General features: G+C 48.3%; 1 protein-coding gene across 1 annotated transcript in view; it reads left to right on the top strand.

Moving 5' to 3' along the window:
* The first annotated feature begins 3,606 nt into the window (after positions 1 to 3,606).
* NAPG (NSF attachment protein gamma) overlaps positions 3,607 to 22,026 on the top strand; it is a 28,671-nt gene continuing 10,251 nt past the window's right edge. The window contains exons 1-9 of the mRNA XM_066579542.1: positions 3,607 to 3,697; positions 4,945 to 5,012; positions 7,644 to 7,728; positions 10,467 to 10,484; positions 11,767 to 11,797; positions 13,044 to 13,153; positions 13,242 to 13,308; positions 15,203 to 15,273; positions 16,035 to 16,113. Of these exons, the coding sequence (XP_066435639.1) occupies positions 3,642 to 3,697; positions 4,945 to 5,012; positions 7,644 to 7,728; positions 10,467 to 10,484; positions 11,767 to 11,797; positions 13,044 to 13,153; positions 13,242 to 13,308; positions 15,203 to 15,273; positions 16,035 to 16,113 (585 nt within the window). The 5' untranslated portion in view covers positions 3,607 to 3,641. The remainder of the gene's footprint in view (positions 3,698 to 4,944; positions 5,013 to 7,643; positions 7,729 to 10,466; positions 10,485 to 11,766; positions 11,798 to 13,043; positions 13,154 to 13,241; positions 13,309 to 15,202; positions 15,274 to 16,034; positions 16,114 to 22,026) is intronic.

Raw genomic sequence — 22,026 nt, 5'->3', positions numbered from 1 at the left:
AGGATTTACACCCCAAAATGGATCCCCCTGTTTGTCCTGTGTTCATAAACATACCCATTGTGGCCCTAATCTTCTGTCTGTATGCACAACGGGCCCCAAACAGAAAGGAGCAGCTGGTGGCTTTCAGAACATACATTTTGCTTGAAGGTGTTTTAGGCCCCATTGGCCACTTGTAGAGCTCTTGAGCGGCCAAAACCATAGAGAGCCCCCATTAATGACCCCATTTTGAAAGCTAGACCCCTTAACAAATTCATGTAGGTGTGTACTGTGTATTTTGATCCCACAGTTTTTAAATTAATCTAAGCAAAGTAGAAGAAAAAAATTACGATTTTCATTTTTTTGCTAATTGTGTCATTTTAAAAAGTGTTTTTTTGTACAGCATACATAGGAATGAAGACTTGCACCCCAAAATGGATACCCCTGTTTGTCCTGTGTTCAGAAACAGACCCGTTGTGGCCCTAATCTTATGTCTCTATGCACAACAGGGCCCAAACCGAAAGGAGCAGCCAGTGGCTTTCAGAAAAGATGTTTTGCTTGAAGGCGTTTTTGTCCCACTGTCCACTTGTAGAGCCGTTGAGAAGCCAACGACAGAGAACCCCAACAAGTGACCCCATTTTGAAAACTAGACCCCTTAACGAATTCATCTAGAAGTGTACTGCTTATTTTGACCCCACAGTTTTTGAATGAATCTAAACGAATGAATCCAGGACACATGGCTAGGCCTATAATGGAGGGAACACCCGTTGGATTTCAGGGCACGACTTAATAAATTCCAGGCCCCATTGCTCACTTGTGCAGAAAAATAAATGGCTCCCTAAAAATAATACTCCCACCCCCTTTTTGGCATTCCCCCAATCTTGGATAAAAGTAATAATGTAAACTGTGTCGTATGTCTGAAAATAGGGGTAATTATGGGGGCCTGGTTGGGATGGGCACATAGGGCAATGAAACCGGGTATCCCTCCTCCTCCCATGCTTTTTGGGGAGGTATTTCTTGACCTCAGCGGCAGGGATGGGGTGTAAAGTGGCGCTCTGTGAGGCTTCGTAAGCTTGCTGAGGTGCGAGAGTCTCAAACACAAGGCGCTCAACAAGCTGCTCCTGGAACTGCAGGAAGGCGAGCCTTCCCATGGCTCCTTGTAAATTACGCATTACAGGTAGCGGTCTAAATGACTCCGGGCTCACATGACGTACTTACACAGGCGGTCATGCACAGTACACCTTTTTTTTGTATTTTCCGCGCCGTTGTTTAGCGATGACGCTAGTACCCGCAGCCCGTATACAATGTAGTTGCTTTGCGCTGCGGGTATATCTGCGACTATGAAACACAATGGCCACTATGTTGCAGATATCTGTGCTAAAATAGAAACTGCTGCGTTCTCTTTTCTGCGAGTGGATTACGTAATTCCAACCTGCTAATGTGAGCGGAATTGTGTAATCCAATGCATTTGACTGATCCATGTATTACCGCGGATCAGACACATGCGGAATCCGTAATTCCTATTTGGTCATGTGAGACCGGCCTAACATAGATCACTACCTTTTTATCACGTGACCGGGGACCACTCAACGAGGCCACTGGTCACTGCTCGGTGACATTTGGTAGCTGGGAGCAAGGAGATTTAAGTTTCCTGGGCTCCCTGGCTGCTGCAAATGTGTCTGGTATTTTGCTGAAGGGCGCATGCACAGAGGCCGGGGAAGGTCTGGGGAGGAGGATCACATCGGGGTTCAAATACAGAGGCTCCAGTAAGAAGTTTCATCTCCTCTCACGGATCGCATCGGTAAAGGGAGATGAAACTTCAACTCTTTTTTTCATCGGATAACGGCGATCTTGTGACCAGGGACCTCTTACCGTGGCCCCCCGTGAAATCTCCAGGAGCAGGGAGAGTTAAAATTTCCTGGGCAATCCTCAACTTCTGCGCATGCGTCCACTATTTTGCTGACGGGCGCATGCGCAGAAGCCAGGGTATGGTCTGCGGCTAAAGATCCCATTGTGGGAGAAATCCGGGGACGTTAGTTATGTTCATCTCCCCTTATGGATACGATCCCCGGTGATATCTCCTGCCTCATGGCTACCTTCAGGAGCTGGGAGCCAGGAGATTTCAAATCTCCTGGGTGATCCAGGCCTCTGTGCATGACGTCATACGTCTGGTGTGCATGCGCAGAAGTTAGGCATGGATCCGATCCATGACCTCAGCTGAATCTTTAACTTTATATTTACTTTTATGCGATCTGCGTTATCTATTAAATTGCGGAAGGGACATGGATCAGACGGCTTCCGTTGACTTCAATTGAAGCCGTCCCTGTGGGAACCACAGCAAAATGGTGCATGCTGCGGTTTGTTTTCCGGACCAGAAGCTCCGCAAAACAAATCTGCATGCTTCAATTCAATCTCTTGGGTCTCCAGGGTTGGAAGACTTCTGTCCAACTACACGGAGGCCTCCGCCGCTCACTACTGTGGTTGTCCGTCCGCTCCGGGATACAATCATCGCCCTCCACGGGGCTGCAGCTAATCTGCATGGAGACCCCTCTATGAACAATCATCGCTCCGTGTAAAAGTAAAGGAACGGCTGTCCATAGACTTCAACAACTCTTCTGAGCGACTATCTGCGGGACACTTTCTCCACGTTAGGCTGTGTTCACACCAGGCGGTTTTGTTGCGGTTTTCAATTGTGGTTATTCTACAATTACAAATGCATCAAAATCCTCTTACAGTTTTCAAAGGACCCATGCAGGATGTTTAATCCAGCATGCATTGTTAACGACTGCGTACTAACGAGCCATTTGGGGGTCCTACGGCGGATCTGGTGCTGGCGTATGTTCACACGTAGCGGAAGATGTTGCAGAATATTCCAATGGACCATCCACACCAAGTTCCACATCACCGCCGAATTGAAAGGCTAAAATCTGTCGCTGACCTGCAGCAAAAACTGCAACTAAGGCTGCCTGCCCACGGGCGTTGCGGTATCCTGCGGTGGAGATCCGTCGCGGGATACCGTCGCCTGGGAGCAGCAGCCGGCAGACGGATCTCCGCCGGTCAGCCTATCTGACAGGCTGACCACGGAGAATCGCGGCAAATCACAGCATGCTGCGAATTGCCCACGGCGAGCTGAGAATCGCAATGATTCTCCGCTCGTGAACAGGGGGAAGCGCTCTCCATGGCAACGCTATGGAAAGCTTTCACTGCGTTCCTTGCAGCCGGATTATCGCCGTGGGTAACGCAATGAAAACCGCCCATGGACAGGCAGCTTAAGTGAGATTTTCCGTCGCATTGTGATGTGACTTTTGCAGACATTGTGATATTAATCGCTAAGTGGGAACGCGCCCCTAAAACTGACTTGCTACGGATTTAATTTCCGCACGGGTTTTGTGCGCAGCCTGGGGATGAGATTCCATCCACTTTGCTGCTTCTGTACATGCTGCGGATTCTCCGTCCAGTCATTCTACACAGAGGATCCGCCCCGTGTGGACACGGCCGAGGCGCCGCACACAACAAGCACGGGCGTAGCTCTGCTACTTCCCCAGCAGCACGGCTCTCACACACGTGAATGATCACATGACCGCGGCGACGTCATCGGCGGATGCAGGCTCTTCCTTTCTCCGGCCCCGCCCCCGGTGACGTAGCATATTATTGCCGGAGCTGTCATGGCGGCTCAGAAGATCAATGAAGCTTTAGAGCATCTGGCCAAAGCCGAGAAATGGTAAGAGGCGACCGGCTGCCATCATACAGGGTGATCCTCACAGCCTCCTCTACCCGAGCGGTGGCTGCTGCTGTAGGTCATCACCCAGCTTTCCCACGCCGTTTAGCGGCGATCACAGACCCTCCTGTGCTCCTGCTTCTGTAGCCTTGCCATTCAGGAGTCTGGGAAAGTGTGGTGAGCCTTCAGTAACTTCATCCGGGAAGGGGCTTGTGTCATACTAATGTATGCAGGGCCACCTGAGGGGGTTTGTGGCGCACGGAGGGGGCTTGGGGCAGAAATGACACGGTGCAAAAATCGATACCTTCAATTAAAAGGGTGAAATCTGACGCAGATCCACATCACAATCGGCGCCAGCTTCAGTGTGTGTGATCGCACCCCACGGCCGTGATCGCGTGGACAGATGTGCCGCAGGGTTCCCGTCCTGGATAATGGGCGCCGTTTACAGCCACAGCAATGTGGGGGAGACTTTCGTGTTTGCACCGCAGAGAAGGTCTGCGCTAAATCAGTGCGCAAAACTGACCTGCGGTGCGGAATCTAAATCCGCAGTATGTCCGTTCTAGCAGCAGATTTGCGGGGGTGAAAAACACGCCAAATGATGCGCACCGCGGCAGGTTTTCTGCCGTAAAGAGATCGACAGTAAATCCGCTGGTCTGGATAATAGCGCGGTGTTCCCGGTCACACTGGTGGTCCGTGTATTCTGCGCACGGACTCGGTAAGGGTCTCCCGGACCGCCGTGCCGCCAGCAGGTCACCATTACAAATTTGCCATCGGCAAGTACATTCTTCCTTGCCAGCCGTACCGCTACTGAGCCTTCCGCTAAGAATCCCTGCGCCGCCTCTGCTTGCCTGCTGCTACCACCTGAGCCGTCCTCCAGGGGCTCTGTACTCGGGGAGCGTGCGCGGTCCCTGTAACCTCGTCTGCCCTGTGCAGGAGGTCCGTCCTCCATGTGGGGGCATGCGTAGAGAGGGGCCGGTATCTCCTGCACTACACAGCGCTCAGCTGTCTGATGGTCTCAGCCCTCTGTCGTGGCGCTCCGCCTAGTTATATCCATACAAGGAGGTGTAAAATGATGATGATGGCGGGCGGGCGGGCACACCGGAGGCTAGGAGGTGACGGATGGAGCCTCTCAAACCACCACATAGATGAAATCAATGTGTCTGGTCCCTAAGGGGTTAAAGTCCCTGCGGCTGTGCTGTGACGGCGATATCTGCCTGCTATTTAATAAGCATATTCTGCATTGTTTACAGCCTGAAGACTGGCTTTTTGAAGTGGAAGCCTGACTACGACAGTGCTGCTACTGAGTACTCTAAGGCAGGTATGTAGCCAAGTGACTGCAAGCGCCGTCTGCTGGTCCTAAATAACAGCGACTGGGTCTGCGACCAACTGTAATGTCATGTTTACCCACATGATGGTGTATCTCCAGGGTCCGATGACTGGGACCTGCACCGATCACAAGGACAGGAGCTGTGGTCACACGAGAACTGTCACTAGTTTATTTCAGAGGGACTGCCAGAGATGATCAAGGACTTGTACTCTGCTGTATCCCGCAGTCCCACTGAAATGAATGGCGCGGTAGTGCGTATGTGACTGCTGCTCCGTTCATTCAGGGATCTTCAGGACTTCTCCTCTTGTGATCGGAGTGGGTCTCGGCTGTCCACCCCCACTGGTCAGATAGCCGTCTGCTATCCCTTCATGGGACAGCTCCTTTAACCAGATGATCTGACCCCACTAGGCACCAGGGCTAGTAGTATAAGCCCACTGGTTTATAATATAGGAGGGATCTGATGACCTCGGGGCTGATGATCACTACTGAGGCATGGCTTCCCTGCTGCTACTGCTCAGTATTGTGTGAGTTCACCCCGTAGCCGTCATTCTAATAATCTGGTGACTCGCCCGGAGTAAGTTGTACTATGTGCAGGTTGGTGTTATCGGCACTGCGGTACATCAGGCTCTCTGTGTTTGGGATGATTATCCGCACTTCTGTGTTTTATCAGAATGCCTTATTCATCCCTCCTGTTACACGGTTGGTACAATTCCTCGTCTCCGTCCTCCTGTGACTGCTGTTATGCAGCTTTGTAATAAAGTTGTATTGTGTAAGCAAAAAAAAAAAAGTAGCCCCGTCGCACTAACCGCCTGCCGAGCGATGTAACCAAATCTTCACATTGCTTGGGTTGTGTTCAGCATGACGTCATCCATCACACTCTGAAAGTTTGTTTCTGGCAGGTTGCTTGCAGTTCTGGTTCGGTTTGTCAGTTTTGAGTTTTCATGCAATTAAAAAACTAAATCCCTGAAACGAAGCTGCATAAAAGCGGTTGTAGCAGAATGACACTTTGTAACAGTCTTGGGCCGGCTGCACACCACCGGATCTTTGCTGTGGAATCTGCGGTGGGCATCCTCGCCAAGGATCCGCAGCAAGTACCGCCCATAGTACACTATGGAAAAACGTCTTTTTCCTCACACGAGCGGAAACCAATTGCAGTTTCCGCGAGCTTTGGAAAAATCGCAGCATACTCTATTTTTGCACGGATTCCACGCAGACGGCTTCCATTGAAGTCAATAGAAGCTGTCCGACCCGCAGCCCTTCCGCAATTGACATTGTGGATTACGTGTCATCGCCTAGCATCAGCACGGGTAAAATAAATTTTTAAAAAAATCTGTACTGCGCGTGTCCGACGGTGACCATCTGCGGTGCAGAAATACATGTACGTGCATACGCCAGCCGGGCACAGAGTTGGATTCCGCTGCGGGCTCCCACATGCAGATCGGACCCCTTTATGTGCAGGTGGCCTAATAGGTGAGCTGTGACATATTCGTCCCAGACAGTTCATAGTGAGGAGTTGTTTCTGCCCAGAATACCCCTTTAAGTTACTTTTTGTGTGTGCGTGTTTTAAATCTCCGGAGATGCACACAATGATGCTTCTATTCACTGACAGCACAAGCGCATATTAAATATGATGAGAGCTAAATGTAAAAGTATAGTAAAACGTTGCACAACCTTACATCATTGAAAGCAGTGATTAAGCTTCATTTGCATAAGACTAGAATGGCACCATTCCCAGGTGCCCGCTCCTCTGGCTCTTCCCCTACTTGCACCAGCACTTCAGGCTTCACACCAACGGGCTTATTTACTAACCCTGTCAAAAAGTTAGTACAAACTTAGACTAGACCATCTTAAGATGTGCCAGATTTATCCCTCAATGATATCTGCCGGATTTTAAGACTGTTTTGTCTAAGTTTACACAACCTACTAGTTGGCAAACTTAGCTCCAAAAATTTGGTGCAATTTAGGCCACACCCCTCTTTGAACAAGTTGGAAAAACTATCTAAAACACACAATAAATATGGCACAAGCGTGTGAGATGTCTTTCTGGCGTAATATGCGCCAGAAAACTGTCGTCTGTTGAATAGTAAATGAGCCCAAAGTATTCTTTATAATTGGTTACAAATGGAGACCCCTGAAATACAACCCAGGACGCTCCGCAGCAGCACTGCTACATCTGAAATCTGGTGGATTTTACACTTTGGCCACTGAGCCGTCCTGTACTCGTGTAGAACAGTCCTCTTGCCCTTCTAGCCAGGGAACCCCTCTACTAGACATTTGGAAGCAGACGGCGCAGTATTCAGCACTGACGCGGCTCGGCCCCCCGGCTGACCTGACCACGGTCGCAGCGCTCTTCAGTTGGGTCGTTCCCTGACGTTTCCTTATGTTGCAGTTGCACAGATTTGCTTTACAATCCTTGCAGTCAAACATGGCAGAACCCCCTGGAGCCGGACGGACCCCGTTATAAGCCAATGAGGTCTGTCTGGATTTATCACCGACCTGGTATATCTGCCATCAACAGAAGCCGTGACGCTCATCTGTAAGGAGCCTTAGAACTTTATTGGTTGTTTCTTGGAATCTACAAACAATAATCTGATGTTTTCTCCTTCTTTCTGTTTCTTACAGCTGTTGCTTTTAAAAATGCTAAACAGTTTGATCAGGCCAAAGAAGCCTTCCTGAAGGAGGCCGAGTCTTACGAGAACAACAAAGCGTATCCTTTCACCAAGCATTAGCTTGCTGGGATTGTCTTTTTATGTATACATATTATATATACACATATTGACTATAAAGTAACAGAAGCAGCCCAAAAGCGGTGCTGACTCCACGAACAACACAGAACACCTCCCCCCCCCCCATCCCATTCAGGCTTGTTCACATGGCGGAATCTGATGCGGATCAGATTCGACTTCTAAAAACTGGCAGAAAACTATAGCTAAGCCACGTATTTCTGCAGAAAATTCACACTCGGTTGAGCTCTGTCAATGGGCAAAATCCACGTACAGAATTTCCAATGTGGATCTGCATGAAGAAGTGGTATGTCACCTCTTCATGTGGAACCGCACTGCAAATGTGACTAATTTATAGGGTTAAATCTGCGTGTGAATTCGTGGCAGGGGTTCAGGGCTTGGCCGTGGATTTCTGCCCCGGTTTTTAGAGGCTGAATCCGTGCAATATTCCGGGACTTTTGGTACCCTCAGAATAAGTCATCAATAGTTGATCAGTGGGGGTTTGGCTTTTGAGATCCCCGCCAATCAGCTGATCGTCTATCATTGCAGCAGGCCAGACATTGGTGGTCAGGGCCAGAAGTGTAATAGCCAGCTTCACTCAATGAGAGCGATGCTTCCTGTTACACTTCTGGTGCCTCATTGCAGTCAAAGCCAGAAGTATAATAGGAGGTAAAGCCGGCTATTACACTTCCTGCCCTGACCACCAACTCAGATGATCGGTGGAGATCCTGAGCAGCAGACCCCCGCCAATCACTTATTGTGACGATAGGTCATCAGTAGTAAAAGTCCCAGAATACCCTTTTAAAGTTTTACAATAAGGCTAGCGATACGCATTAGATTGCTGTCGGTGAAATGCCTCTTCAGCCCACAGCTCTCTCCCTCTACACCCCCATACACTGAGCCCAGCATGCGTATGTCCTGAATGGGGAGAGGGGTTTAAGCCACTGCCAGATACTTCTATTTCCCTGCTGACAAAAGGATTGAGCAGCTAAAACCCAACTACCCGATCCTTATTTCCTTGGATCTCTGCCTTCAGGGGGCAGTCACGAGGCCCCATACACATTAGCTGAACTGTTCCTGGCAGCTCCAGCCAATGTAAATGTAGTGGAGCCAAAGACATAATGTGAAAAGAACGTGCCAAGAGGAAAACTGCTGATGCATTCCATGTACACAAAATGGGCAGAAATTGTCATTTCTCATGTATACACGACCGCTTATTCTGCAATGACTGGTACGCGTCAACAACCACAGAATCACATGCTGCAGCTGCTGGAATCCCTCTTTTTGCACATGCTGCTGCTTCTGATCTGATGTCCCATATTCCCATTACTGCCATACTAATATTTTACCCAAAGCTTCTACATGGACCATAGAAATGAAATCCAGCGGTAGCAAAGCTTGACTTGACATTTAATGTGTTGAATAAACTTTTCCATAGTTTTCAGTAACTTTAGTTGTGATAAGTTGTTGCAGCAGGTTAGGCTGCCTTCACATCTGCGGGGAATCTCCTGTCTGATGACGGAACTGAGCAGCGCTGAATGGACCTAATTGACGATAATGAGGATACGTTCAATTTCCGCTCAGCTGCCCGGCATTCTACTGGAAGAAAAAGGGCTGCATTTTGTGCCGGATCTACGATGGAACCTCCTTACTGAGGCTCCAGTGCAAATGTGATGGCAGCCTTATTATCGTTGGGTTAAAATGGGCTGCATTTATACTGTAAATGTTTACAGAAGTGGAAAAACTATTAGGCCACATGTCCACGGGGAAAATCGGGCCCGTCGCGGATTCTTCATGCAGAATGCGGCAGCTGGTCCCTCCTTTCCCGCGGACATGCGGCTTAAAAATGTGCATTACTTACCTGTCCGGATGATGCGGATCTGCCCTCCGTCGCGGCCGGATCTTCTTTCTTCGGCTTGGCGGATGTACTCGGCACGCCGGCAGCATGCGCCGTGCACTCTTTTGAATTCCTGCTCTCCTGCGCCGGAGAGCAGGAATTCAGCTTCGGGTGTGCCGCGGATCCGGACGGCTTCCATAGGCTTCAATAGAAGCCTGCGGGAGACCCGCAGTAAAATGGAGCATGCCGCGGGTGTTTACTCGCACACGCAATCCGCACCTCGGGAAAATTACCTGCGGGTGTCCAATGCATCCCTATGGGGCGCGGATCACACATGCGGGACACCCGCTGCGGATCTGTCCTCGTGGACATGAGACCTTAACTTCCGTGACATAATAGGATTACAAGTCAGAAGGGGAAAAGGATTTGAGAAAGAGTAACAGGAGTGTTTGTTAGCCCCCCTTCACACCAGCGTCTGTAGCTCCAGCATATTTCCATTGTCCAGCTCTGTCCTAGGAACCAAACAATGAAAATGCCATAACAACTGGATCTTGTACATGCCGGAACCAAACGGACACCAGTGATTATAATGGGGGCTGTCTGGCATCCAGCACTCTGACTGGCATTGTACTGGATGAAATAGTGCTGCATGCTACAATTTCATCTGGGAGTTTCTGCCAGATCTGCACTGGAACCTCCAACACAGATGTAAATGGGGCCTTACCATGTCATGTATGAAGCTCTAAGGATGAGCTGCCTATATATCACTTACATGTAGCACACGGTTTGCATTCTGTATTGTTCTAGCATTCTTAACAAATAAGTTTACTTATGTCTTTAATTGATTTCATGTTTTGAGACCTTAGCCAAATATTCCTGCTATAGTCTTTTCCATGCGGCTAAGTAAGTATTCTATATATATAATTGACTGTGCATGAGAAGGGATCTACCAGAAGAGAACTTAGGGGTATTCCAACAATGGGACTATTTTACTTGAGTTTCCACCTATGCACTGGATGAGTGAAAACAGCAAATAAACGTCCCATCGTCTGAATACCCCTTTAAATAGGCCTATTAAAGGGTTTGTCTAAGAAGTCACCATAAGGACCGTGGTCCGGAATGAAGGGCCCATTTTACACTGAATGATATTTCGAGATTGCTGGATTTCGAGAATCTGAATGATATCATTCACAGTAAATTCTGCTACCAACTGAACAATGAATGCTAATTTGTTTTGTCATTCAGATTCAGCAGGCATAAAAATCAAAAGAAGATTGGTCCCTGTAAACAGGCAGTCATTCATCTATGAACGACTGCCTGTTTACTGTGAATGGAGGCAGCCGGAAGGATCATCGCTGCTGTGTGAAAGCATAGGAGTCATTATTGCTGGGATGACTGTTGGGCACTTTAGTATTCAATAATCATTGTGTGTAAAATGGCCCTTAAAGTAACCCTACGGTCTCCTGACAAAATCCTATCCCAGGACCAGAGTGGGGTCCGCTACCTGCAGGGTTTTTTTCTGCCATCCCTCCAATCACCGTTCCATGACCTGTTTTTGGCCATTTAAGATGGCTGGCGCAATCTTCAGACTACCTAATCCCTGCAGTGCATTGGTTGTGTTAGGCTACTAACGCACTGTACCTGCTCTCTGATTGGCCAGAGCTGATCAGGATTGGCCAATCGTAGAGCAATGTACCGAGTACAGTAGGTAGTTAGAATTTGCTGCAGCAATCCTGGACTTCCAAAAACAGAGCCCAAAACCAACGGCTCAGAGGGATGACAGAGGAGAAAAACTGCAGGTGATATACCCCTCTCACCCACCAGTCCTGGGACAGAATTATGTTTTGAAACCGGAGGGTCATTTTAATACACAGTGTGAACTGTGCAAGGGCAAGAGAAAGCCATAGTGACACCTTGGGTCAGGAAGAGTCTGGGAGATCAATTCTGTTTCCAACTCCATAATTGTTCTATCTGATCAGGCAGATGTTACACTTTTTGTTCCAGTCTATAAATGTATGTAGTGAACTGTAGGTTTAGAGGGTAATGGTAGTACCTGCTGGCTCAGTGTACCCCTGCCTTTAGTACATGTCCACCAACTTTTTTTTTTTTTTTTTTTTTTTTACATTATTCACAGTTTGATTTTCTAATAATATGTAACTTATATGACTTTATTTTGTTTTAACAGAGCCTATGAACAAGCAGGAATGATGTTAAAGGTGAGATTTGGTCAGCTAGACCTCTAAATGCTGTAGTTTTTTACTTTATTTTTATAATTGATTGTGTGAAAGTATTGAGTTATAATTTTTGCAGTAGTGTTGTGTGCATAGCAAGAAGTATGTGTACAAAAGACACGCAGTGTAGTGAAATCGGGTATTATTGTATCTTAAGGCCACCAGGAAGTCCTGGTGGAGACAAGAGTAACAGCTGGGTGACTCCCCCTCAACCTCATTGGCTGTAGGTCCTGGCAAGCCACTATAATTGTCATGTCGCAGATAGAAGCTGCTCGCTGCTGCCCTCAGTGTCCCAGGCTCGCCAGCCGATGACTTTCGTGACCGATGCTGCTGTTTATTGGCCGGCCCTTTGCCTCTGCTGCTGCCCGTGATCCCCGCTGACAGGCCAGTATCCCTTTGCCTCTGCTGCTGCTCGTAATCCCCGCTGGCAGGCCAGTATACTTATGCAGTCCCGGCCCCTCTCCAAGGCTCCCCTGCCTTCCCGCTGCTGCTCCTATTTCATACCTCCGTTCCTTCTAGCTGCCCCGCTGTTGGGGGTCCGGATCCTGATGGCAAGCACCAGAGACAGCCGGCGGTCGGCACATCTGACCGCTCGTAGCGTCTGTGCGGCTGGTGATGCAGTGTGGGAGAAGGCAGCCGAGAGAGACGCCGCTCTCCACGTCACATTGTTGTGACCCGCTGTATGGGGAAGGCCAGTATTGGAAGCGCCGCCAATGTGTATGGCTATTATTGTATCATAGCCACTACTTGCAGGACCTTGTGGCATCCACCCAATCGGGAGCTAGGGGTGTGACAGGGGCATTCCTGCATGGAAGCCCTGTCAAACCCCTAGCGTCTAGTGGCGTCAAGATACAATAATACCATGAAATTGTACTAACAGGGTCTCAGACGCTGAGCATTCAGCTTTGTAATAATTAACCTTTGCAATATTTTACTAAGAGAGAAGTATCACATATGTTGTTGACTTTGAATTGTTTACCTTGTGGGGGGATGCTGCACTATATAACCTCTTGAATTTGAACAATAAACCAGAAGGGCTTGGAAACATCACTTGAATATTTCTCATTGTTTTCTTCTCTAATGCATCGAATAATAATTAGGGATTCCTGATTAATAAGGCTGTGATACTCCTTGAGTATCCACTAAATTAAGTGATTACTTTAAAAATCCCTAGTGCTGCCTGCAGAACTACAAAAACTGTTGATTATACTTTTTCTCCCTCCCAATTTAGGAGATGCAGAAACTTCCTGAAGCGGTCCAGTTGATAGAGAAAGCCAGCATCATGTTTCTGGAGAATGGAACTCCTGACACGGCTGCTATGGCATTGGAGCGGGCAGGAAAGTGAGTCAGTAGGACAGAAGTGTGTCTGCTTCTCAGCAATAATTTGTTTCCTCCAACAGCAGAATGACTCCTTATATTCTCTTTTTAGGCTCATAGAACACGTAAATTTGGAAAAAGCGGTCCAATTATATCAGCAGTCTGCATCTGTCTTTGAGGTATGCTTGTTTCATCATTTCATGTAAGGCAATGTTCTAACATTCAGGATTCGATAATGATTTAGGTGTAAATGCCGCGACTCAGGCCACTCTCACACGTGCGCTCAGAAAACACTGCTCGAAATTGTGGTATTTTACTGGGATTTCGAGCGGCGTTTTTGAACATGTTATATAGCGTTTTGACAGTGCTTTTTAAAGCACCCCATCACAGTGATGGATAATGGGGTGCGTTAAAACATGAAAACACTGAAAAACAGAACAGCGCTCAAAAATCCTGTTCAAGCACAGGTTTGAGGAGCCCCATTTAAATCAATGGGAGCGCTGCACCGTGGTAGTCGCGGCACTCGGGATGTCAAACTAATCGCGGTTAAAAGCGATGTGTGAGAGCGGCCTATGGGTGGCTTAACACTAGACAATTATTGTCTGAATCATCACGCGAAAGAGGAAATGAAATAGAAAATGAATCTGCGCTCCTTTAGGGACAACTTAATAATTCTCTCCAATTAGAGCTCAGGCACTTATTTTCTGAGGGAACTCCCCTCCTTGGAGACACGTTTCTCCCTGCCCCTTTCACCACCACCTATTTTAGGACAGGTGCAACGCGTTTCGGGGTATCAGCGACCCTTTTTTTTTCAAGCTGTCTTGCAATAAGATCTAATAGCGGAATTAACATTTCTGCTTTCTCTATTCTCTACATAATGCTCATTGAACGCTATGTAGTCTGTAAAGGAGAAGGCAGAAGCATTAAAAAAAAAATTTGCCTTCTCCTCTGGGTTTCTCGGCTGTCACTAACAGCCGAGGACCTTCACCTACTCCTGCTTGATTGCAGGAGCTGGAGCTTTAGTCCCACAAAGTATTTTTACCATCGGTCGGGATTAAAGCCCAAGACCAAGCGCTGTAAATTTAAGGAGTTAAAACCAACTGAAATCAATGGGGAGGGGGGGGATTCAGAAACACTTAATTCTGTTTTTTGCTCCAAAAATGGGACCGAGAGCTAGAACAGTGACTGAAAGCCCTAATGCAGATGTGAATGGGCCCTTGATCATAGGACAACACCTTAACCCTTTCCAATCCACTGTCTGACCTATGAAGACGTTATGACTTAAGGCAGTACAGCTCTGATGTTGGAAGACGTCCGTCGGGGTTCTTTTACTGTATATTGCCAGCCTCTCTGCTGTCGGTGTCTATCCAACGTGTCACCTCATGCAGTACTGGCTTTAGCCAGCAGATAGCGCTGTTGTATAATGGCAGAAAAAGAGTAAGCCCCCTAGGAAAACCAGGATACAAATTGGATTGGAAAGGGTTAATCTTTAGTGGTCAGGGCAGCAGAAACAACGCAACTGCAACAGCACTTTATGATTCTGAATTGAATCGCGTTCCCAAGGCTCACCTCTGATGGACAATATAGCTACACGGTATTATCCGTAGACCCCACGCTTCCATGGTCTGCTTGCCTTTTGCCTTGCAGAGACTTGGAGGATATGGAAGTAACTTTGAGGCGGTATCTCAAGATAAGTGCTGTTTGCCATCTGAGCCCCGTGCCAGTGTCCCCAACATAACACCTCCCTGCACTCATTATTCTTATATTACGCTGCGCAGTTCTCATTATTATTGCCCACTTCTCTAGGATCCTGCAGCGCTTCTGAATAGGCCAGACTAGGTTGGACTTGGACACATTATAGCATGGAGTAGCGTAGACTGCATTATTCAATACACCAGAAAAAAAACATGTATATATAATCTAGATCTCCAAAAGCACGTGATTTCGGCTTCTGTCAGGTGAATAGGGGCCAGTAGAGACAGCTTTTCTGTGGCCTACGGCAAATGAGTATGGCAATCCGCAGTGTGAAAGGAGCTGAACGTCTTTAATGGAAAATCTTCTCTTCCCCCATAGAATGAAGAACGTTTACGCCAAGCAGTGGAACTACTAGGAAAGGCGTCAAGGCTTCTAGTGCGAGCACGCCGGTACAGTCATCTCTTTGAAAACTTTTTCATTATTTTATTAACCTTATTCCCAAAATCTCTGCTTTGGGTTCAGAGTCTTATGAGTCACAATGACTCAGCCCTGCTCTTGAGACTGTCTTTTATGAGGCTCTCGGCTCTATGTCTCATTTAGTAAATACTTTATTTCCCATCATTAGTAATCATGCTGGAAAATCTATTCCTAGAAGAAACGTCTGTATTGAGTTCTATCGTTTCCCAAATATATGTGACATGCCAGCAGATCAACGGGTATTCTGGCGCTGAGGCTCCAGCCGATCACCAATCGGGCATAGATGCTCGGCTGAGTGCTGTCGCCCTTTGTTTCTGATGATCTTTACTCAGAGATTGGAGCATGCGGGGAATGGGATCCCCAGCGATCAAAACTTCTGACGTGTCAATATGTCAAAAAGTTTTTGAAAACTATTGGTGCCCTTTAAATGTTGTTGTATAAGAATGTTAGTCACATCTCTTGTTACATTGCCAGATGCAGCGATCACATGATCACTTAAGTGTATTCCTGTCAGCACCAATCCAGGCAAACCCTCTGAAACGGCTGCAGTAATGTAATGGTTTGCTTCACAGAATGGATAATCCAGTTAGTTGTGATGCTGCCTTTGACATATGTACAATACAAATGCAATGATTTGTAATTCCATCAACCACCGTGCGTCCGCTGCGGATGAGCTGGTCTAGTTCACGGTTCTAGAAGGACTTATTTACAATGTGTTACTTCTATCTTTCAGGCTAGACGAGGCGGTAGTATCCATTCTAAAGGAAAAGAATATGTACAAAGAAATAGAAAACTACCCCACATGTTATAAGGTATGGAAACTCACTTGGCCATGACAGTGTTGGGGGTTTGGATTGTATTAACCTCTCAAAGACATGGTCTATTTTGGAAATAAGGACGCAACAATTTTGGGGGGATTTTCATCAACATTTTTCAAAAGCCATAGCTTTTTTATTGGGGGGTGTGTGTGTGTGTCTGTCTGACTTTTTTTTTTTTTCAGAGCAGGGAGAGAAATCACATCAACTCTGCCATTGTGTATTTTTTTTTTCTTTTTTACATCCCTGTATTCAAAGTCCTAGAACTTTTTTCTTTTATTTTTCCATAGATGGATCTCTGTGAGGGCTTGTCTTTTTTGTGTGACGAGCTGTAGTTTTTATTGGTACCATTTTGATCGGTTTTTGTCTCCATTTTGCTTCCCAAAAAATGTAATAATCAGCATTTTGCCTCAGTTTTTTTTTCTACTGTGCAGGATAAATACGGTGTTTGTTCTCTACGGGTCGTTACAAAATACAACAGTACTAAATATGCCGGATTTTTAAATTTTTTTGCTTTTTATTCATATAGGGGAAGGAGCACAAAAAAGGCTTGTTTCCCCATGACATCATGACAGCATACGCTGGAGGTTGCTCACCTGCTGACCTGAAGGGACAGGAAGAGGCAGAATATAAAAAGCACCTCCCCTCCACCAACACCAGTGTTTTTCCTGTCCCTTCAGGACAGCAGCGGCAGAACTCCAGCAACGCTGTCCCATGCCGGAGGAGGACTTACCGGCGAAGCGGCGGCGTGGATCTTTCGGGCAGCCCCGGCAAACCCAGTGGGAAGGACCCCATCTGGGAGCTTTCCGGGGACTGCGTGGGCCGGGGCCCAAGTACGGGTTGCCGGCACCACTGCGGCCGTCATTTCGGGCGGCGGCCGCCATCTCCGGTGGGCCGGGGTCCAAGTACGGGCTGCCGGCACCACTGCGGCCGTCATTACGGCGGCGGCCGCCATCTCCGGGTCCAGGGCCGACAGGAGCGCTCCAGGGGGCGTGGCTTCGGATACAGCGCGGTGACGTCAGACGCTCCGCAAAGGGGGCGTGGCCTGGCGCGGCCGGCGCCAAATTCAAAAATCTGCTGCCCCTGCATCAGCTGGTGGTGTTTCTCCACGCTAAGGAACGATCCTAAGCACAGGAAGCGTTCCTGCAAGGCGCAAGATGTCGACCAGAGAGGACCCAGAGACCCTCCTAACTGTAAGTGGTCCAGTGGACCAACCTACACCTGCACTACATACACTTCCCGACTAACAGAGTTTCCCTTGTCTTACAGGACAGGGATACTCAAAAACCGAGGGAGGCTAGACGCAGGAGTAAAAAATGTCCAGTATGTCTAACCAAACTTGACGACTCCTGCACCAAAACGTTATGCGCTACCTGCTCCGCGAAAATTATGCAGGAGGAAAAAACTTCCCTTATGGCCGAAATTCGGTCAGTTGTCCGAGAAGAAGTGCAGTCCTCCCTCTCAGACCTCCAACCTGGGCCTTCCGGGGTTACACGCAGGTCGGTTCCAGCGGTGTCTGAGTCTGACTCCGACATAGCGGAAAATGTGGATTTTGACGGGGAAGTGACGCAGGAGGACAAGAAATATCTTTTCTCTACCGCGGACATGGATCAACTGCTAAAAGCAGTACGCAGGACCATGCAGGTGGAGGAAGATGTGCAGCAACCCCGCACAGTCCAGGAGGATATGTTCGCGGGGTTACTCCCGCAACAAAAATCTTCATTCCCCGTAAACTCCACACTCAAGCAGCTGATTCTAAATGAGTGGGAGAGCGTGGATCAGGCTCCGCTAATCCCCAGGGAATTTAAAGAACGCCTGTTATTTCCGGGAGATGAAGTGTCCTTTTTGGACGAGATACCTAAAGTCGATACTGCAATTGCCATGGTATCCAGAAAGTCCGGATTGCCCTTTGAGGATACGTCCCACTTAAAGGACCCGTTGGACCATAAGGTGGACACATCCATGCGTAAAGCCTGGTCTACTTCCGGTCTCATCATGAAAGCTAACATCGCGGCCACTTCCGTGGCTCGTTCCATGGCAATCTGGTTGGACCAATTCGCAGCCCTAGTGGACCAAAAAGCCCCTAGGGAGGAGTTCGCAAGCGGCATCCCTCTGCTGCGAATGGCAACAGGGTTCCTGGCAGATGCTTCGATGGAAACAGTCCGCCTCGGAGCCCGCATGGCAGCCCTATCGAACACCGCCAGAAGGGCAGTGTGGGTGAAAGAGTGGTCAGGGGACGCAGCGTCCAAAAATAGGCTATGTACCCTACCGTTCCGGGGCGGGCGTATATTCGGACCAGACCTGGATCGTCTGCTGGAGAAAGCAGCTGACAAGAGTCACGGACTGCCTGCCACCAGACCACCCAAGAGACCCTTCACCCCTCATCCCTCGTCTACGTACGCCGGGAAGGGAAAGACCGGAAGATGGTCTTATCCAAAGGGCGGAAGGCGTAAGACTTTAACTTTTGTCCCTCAGCCCATACTTTCGGGCCCGGTAGGGGGTAGACTGACTCGCTGTGCCAATAGCTGGCGTAGTATTACAACTAATGAGTGGGTACTGCACCTAGTGGCGGAGGGGTACAGGATCGAGCTACTATCCCGCCCCCCCGGACAGGTTTATGATAACCCCAACCCAGTCTCCAGGCCTAGAACAGGCTCTGTTGGAGGGCGTACGGAACCTGCAGGGTCTCGGCGCAATTATCCCAGTCCCTAAGAAGGAACAGGGAAAAGGTTTCTATTCCCCCCTCTTTCTGGTTCCCAAACCAGACGGCTCCCACCGCACCATTATCAATTTAAAACAACTGAATAAATTCATTGAATATAGGAGATTCAAAATGGAAACCATTAGAACTGCAACTCCTTTAATTGCCAGGGATAACGTAATGGCTACAATAGACCTTAAAGATGCCTATTTTCATATCCCTATTTACGCCAACTCACAAAAATTTCTGAGGTTTGCGCTGAGGGTGGAGGGGGAAATCCGCCACTTCCAGTTCGTCTGCCTACCATTTGGAATCTCCTCGGCTCCGCGAATTTTTTCCAAGGTCGTGATGGAAATGGTGGCCTTCTTACGAAATCAGGGTGTCATGATCATCCCCTACTTAGACGACTTCCTGTTGGTGGCAGATTCCCCGTCTACTCTGAGATCACACTTGGAGTCCACATTGCAATTATTTAAGGAGCTTGGCTGGATTGTTAACGAGTCAAAATCCAACATGGAGCCAGAAACCAGGAAGAAATTCCTGGGTGTCATCCTGGATTCCAGTCTACAAAATTCGTCCCTTCCTCCCCTAAGAAAACATCTTATCATAGAGGAATGTTCCAACCTATATAAAAAACATAGGGTAACGATAAGAGACGCAATGCGGATCCTGGGACTAATGACTTCGTGCATCGGCGTGGTCCCCTGGGCCCAATTCCACAGTCGCGGACTCCAGTCACTAATTCTCCAGAATTGGGACAAGTTGCAGGCTTCGCTTGATCAGACAATCCCTATTTCTGCGGAAGCCAGAGCTTCACTCCGTTGGTGGGTGTCGTCGGACAACCTGTCTCAGGCATCCGATTGGAATTTGGACCCGGCCGTAATAATCACGACCGATGCCAGCGCCAAAGGGTGGGGGGCCCACTTTGAAGGCGGTTATGTACAGGGGGCCTGGGACGTTCACGAGAAAGCTAGCTCATCGAACTTTAGGGAGCTTAAAGCTGTATGGAAATCCCTGCGTAGCCTGCAAACACGATTAGTGGCGAAACATGTGAGGATCTTCTCAGACAATATGACAACAGTATCACTCATTCGCCACCAGGGTACCACCAGGAATCCTCCACTACAACGACTGGCGGGGCGGATCCTTCAATGGGCGGAAGGCACAACAAAGTCCCTATCGGCCTTTCATATAAGAGGAGCCGAGAACTCAGCCGCGGACTTTTTAAGCAGAAGGAAAGTGGACCCAGGAGAGTGGGAACTCCATCCAGAGGTGTTCAGCCTTCTTGTGGAGAAGTGGGGGGTACCAGAAGTAGACCTCTTTGCGTCAAGCGCAAACACCAAATGCCGGCTTTTCTTTTCCAGAGGCGCAGAGAAACAGGCCCTGGGCACGGACGCTCTCTCTCACCCCTGGGATTGGGACCTAGCGTATGCCTTTCCCCCTCTACCACTAATCCCGCTTCTGCTAAGGAAATTACTGCAGTCAACCCTAACATTAATTTTTGTAGCACCATATTGGCCCAAAAGACCGTGGTTCCCCCTCCTGAGATCCCTGTCAGTGGGAGAGCCCTTCCACCTTCCAACAAGACCGGACCTACTGTCGCAGGGCCCTCTTCTTTACCCGGAAGTTCACAAGTTCAGGCTTACGGCCTGGAGCTTGAGCGGGTAAAGTTCCTAGGAAAGGGTCTTTCTCCTAAGGTTATTTCCACCATTAGCGAGAGCCTTAAACCCTCGACACACAAAATCTACTCCAAAGTCTGGAAAAAATTTTCGGAGTGGTTAGGCCAGGACATCCAGCAGCTGGATCAGCCAGACGTCCGGAAAATCTTAGATTTTCTCCAGGCGGGCCTGGATAAAGGTTTGAGTCCGAATACGCTCAAAGTCCAAATTGCGGCCTTGGGGGCATTCTTCGATCTCGCGCTAGCGGAGCACAGGTGGATTAGGAGATTTCTTAGAGGGGCGAGCAGATTACATCCATTCACACGGGCCACGGCACCACCCTGGGATCTAACCATAGTCCTTCAGGCCTTATGCGACCCCCCATTTGAACCGATTACGGATCTATCCATCGCCTGGCTGACATACAAGGTAGCCCTGCTTGTGGCAGTTACGTCAGCCAGACGCGTGGGGGAAATCCAGGCCCTCTCACGAAGGGCCCCATATATGACTATCCACCCGGACAAAATAGTTTTTTCTTTAGACCCATCCTTCCAGCCTAAAGTATTGTCAGATTTCCACAGGGGCCAACCAATAGTTATTCCAGCCTTTTGCCAAAATTTCAAAAATGCAAAAGAACAAAAGCTCCATAATATAGACGTCAAAAGAGCGGTACTAGCGTACCTCGAGGCAACAGAAAGTTTCAGGAAGTCTGACAAACTTTTCGTTCAATTTCAGGGGCAGGCCAAAGGAAAGGCCGCTTCTAAAGATGCGATCGCCAGGTGGCTCAGGAGAGCCATCCAGGAGGCTTACAAGGCCAAGGGCATCCCCCCTCCAGAAGGATTGAAGGCCCACTCAACGAGAGCGGTGGCATCCTCTTGGGCGGAGAGAGCGCACGCATCGATTGAGCAAATCTGTAACGCAGCCACATGGACTTCAGGCCATACTTTCATCAAACATTATAGGCTGGACTTTAAATATAGTCAGGACGCATCCTTCGGTAGGAAGGTGCTCCAAGCCGTAATCCCTCCCTAAAAAGCCCATGCCACTTATTTGGTATTCCTCCAGCGTATGCTGTCATGATGTCATGGGGAAAACGGGAATTTTTTCTTACCGATAATTCCCTTTCTGGAAGACATCATGACAGCATACGGGCTTTTTTCCCCCCCTTACCAACATGGTTACCCTAGTTTGTCCAACACATGAGGTAATGTGTATGCTTTAACTTTGTTTTCTGAGGTGTGTGATGTCAATAAAAACACACCTTCTGGTTAAGTAACTGGTCACTGTGGTCATTTGGAACGCACTGGTGTTGGTGGAGGGGAGGTGCTTTTTATATTCTGCCTCTTCCTGTCCCTTCAGGTCAGCAGGTGAGCAACCTCCAGCGTATGCTGTCATGATGTCTTCCAGAAAGGGAATTATCGGTAAGAAAAAATTCCCGTTTTTTGTCTTTTGTTTTTTTTGTTTTTTTTTACACTATTTTTAGCTTTTTTTTTTTTTTCTTATTTTTTTTTCCTGTAGGGGACTTAAACCAACGCAGCTATAATAGGGCAT

This window comes from Eleutherodactylus coqui, chromosome 9 (assembly GCF_035609145.1).
Source record: "Eleutherodactylus coqui strain aEleCoq1 chromosome 9, aEleCoq1.hap1, whole genome shotgun sequence".
NCBI classification, from domain to species: domain Eukaryota; kingdom Metazoa; phylum Chordata; class Amphibia; order Anura; family Eleutherodactylidae; genus Eleutherodactylus; species Eleutherodactylus coqui.
Note: the sequence above shows the minus strand (reverse complement) of the source record. Positions and strands in the feature narration are given on the sequence as shown.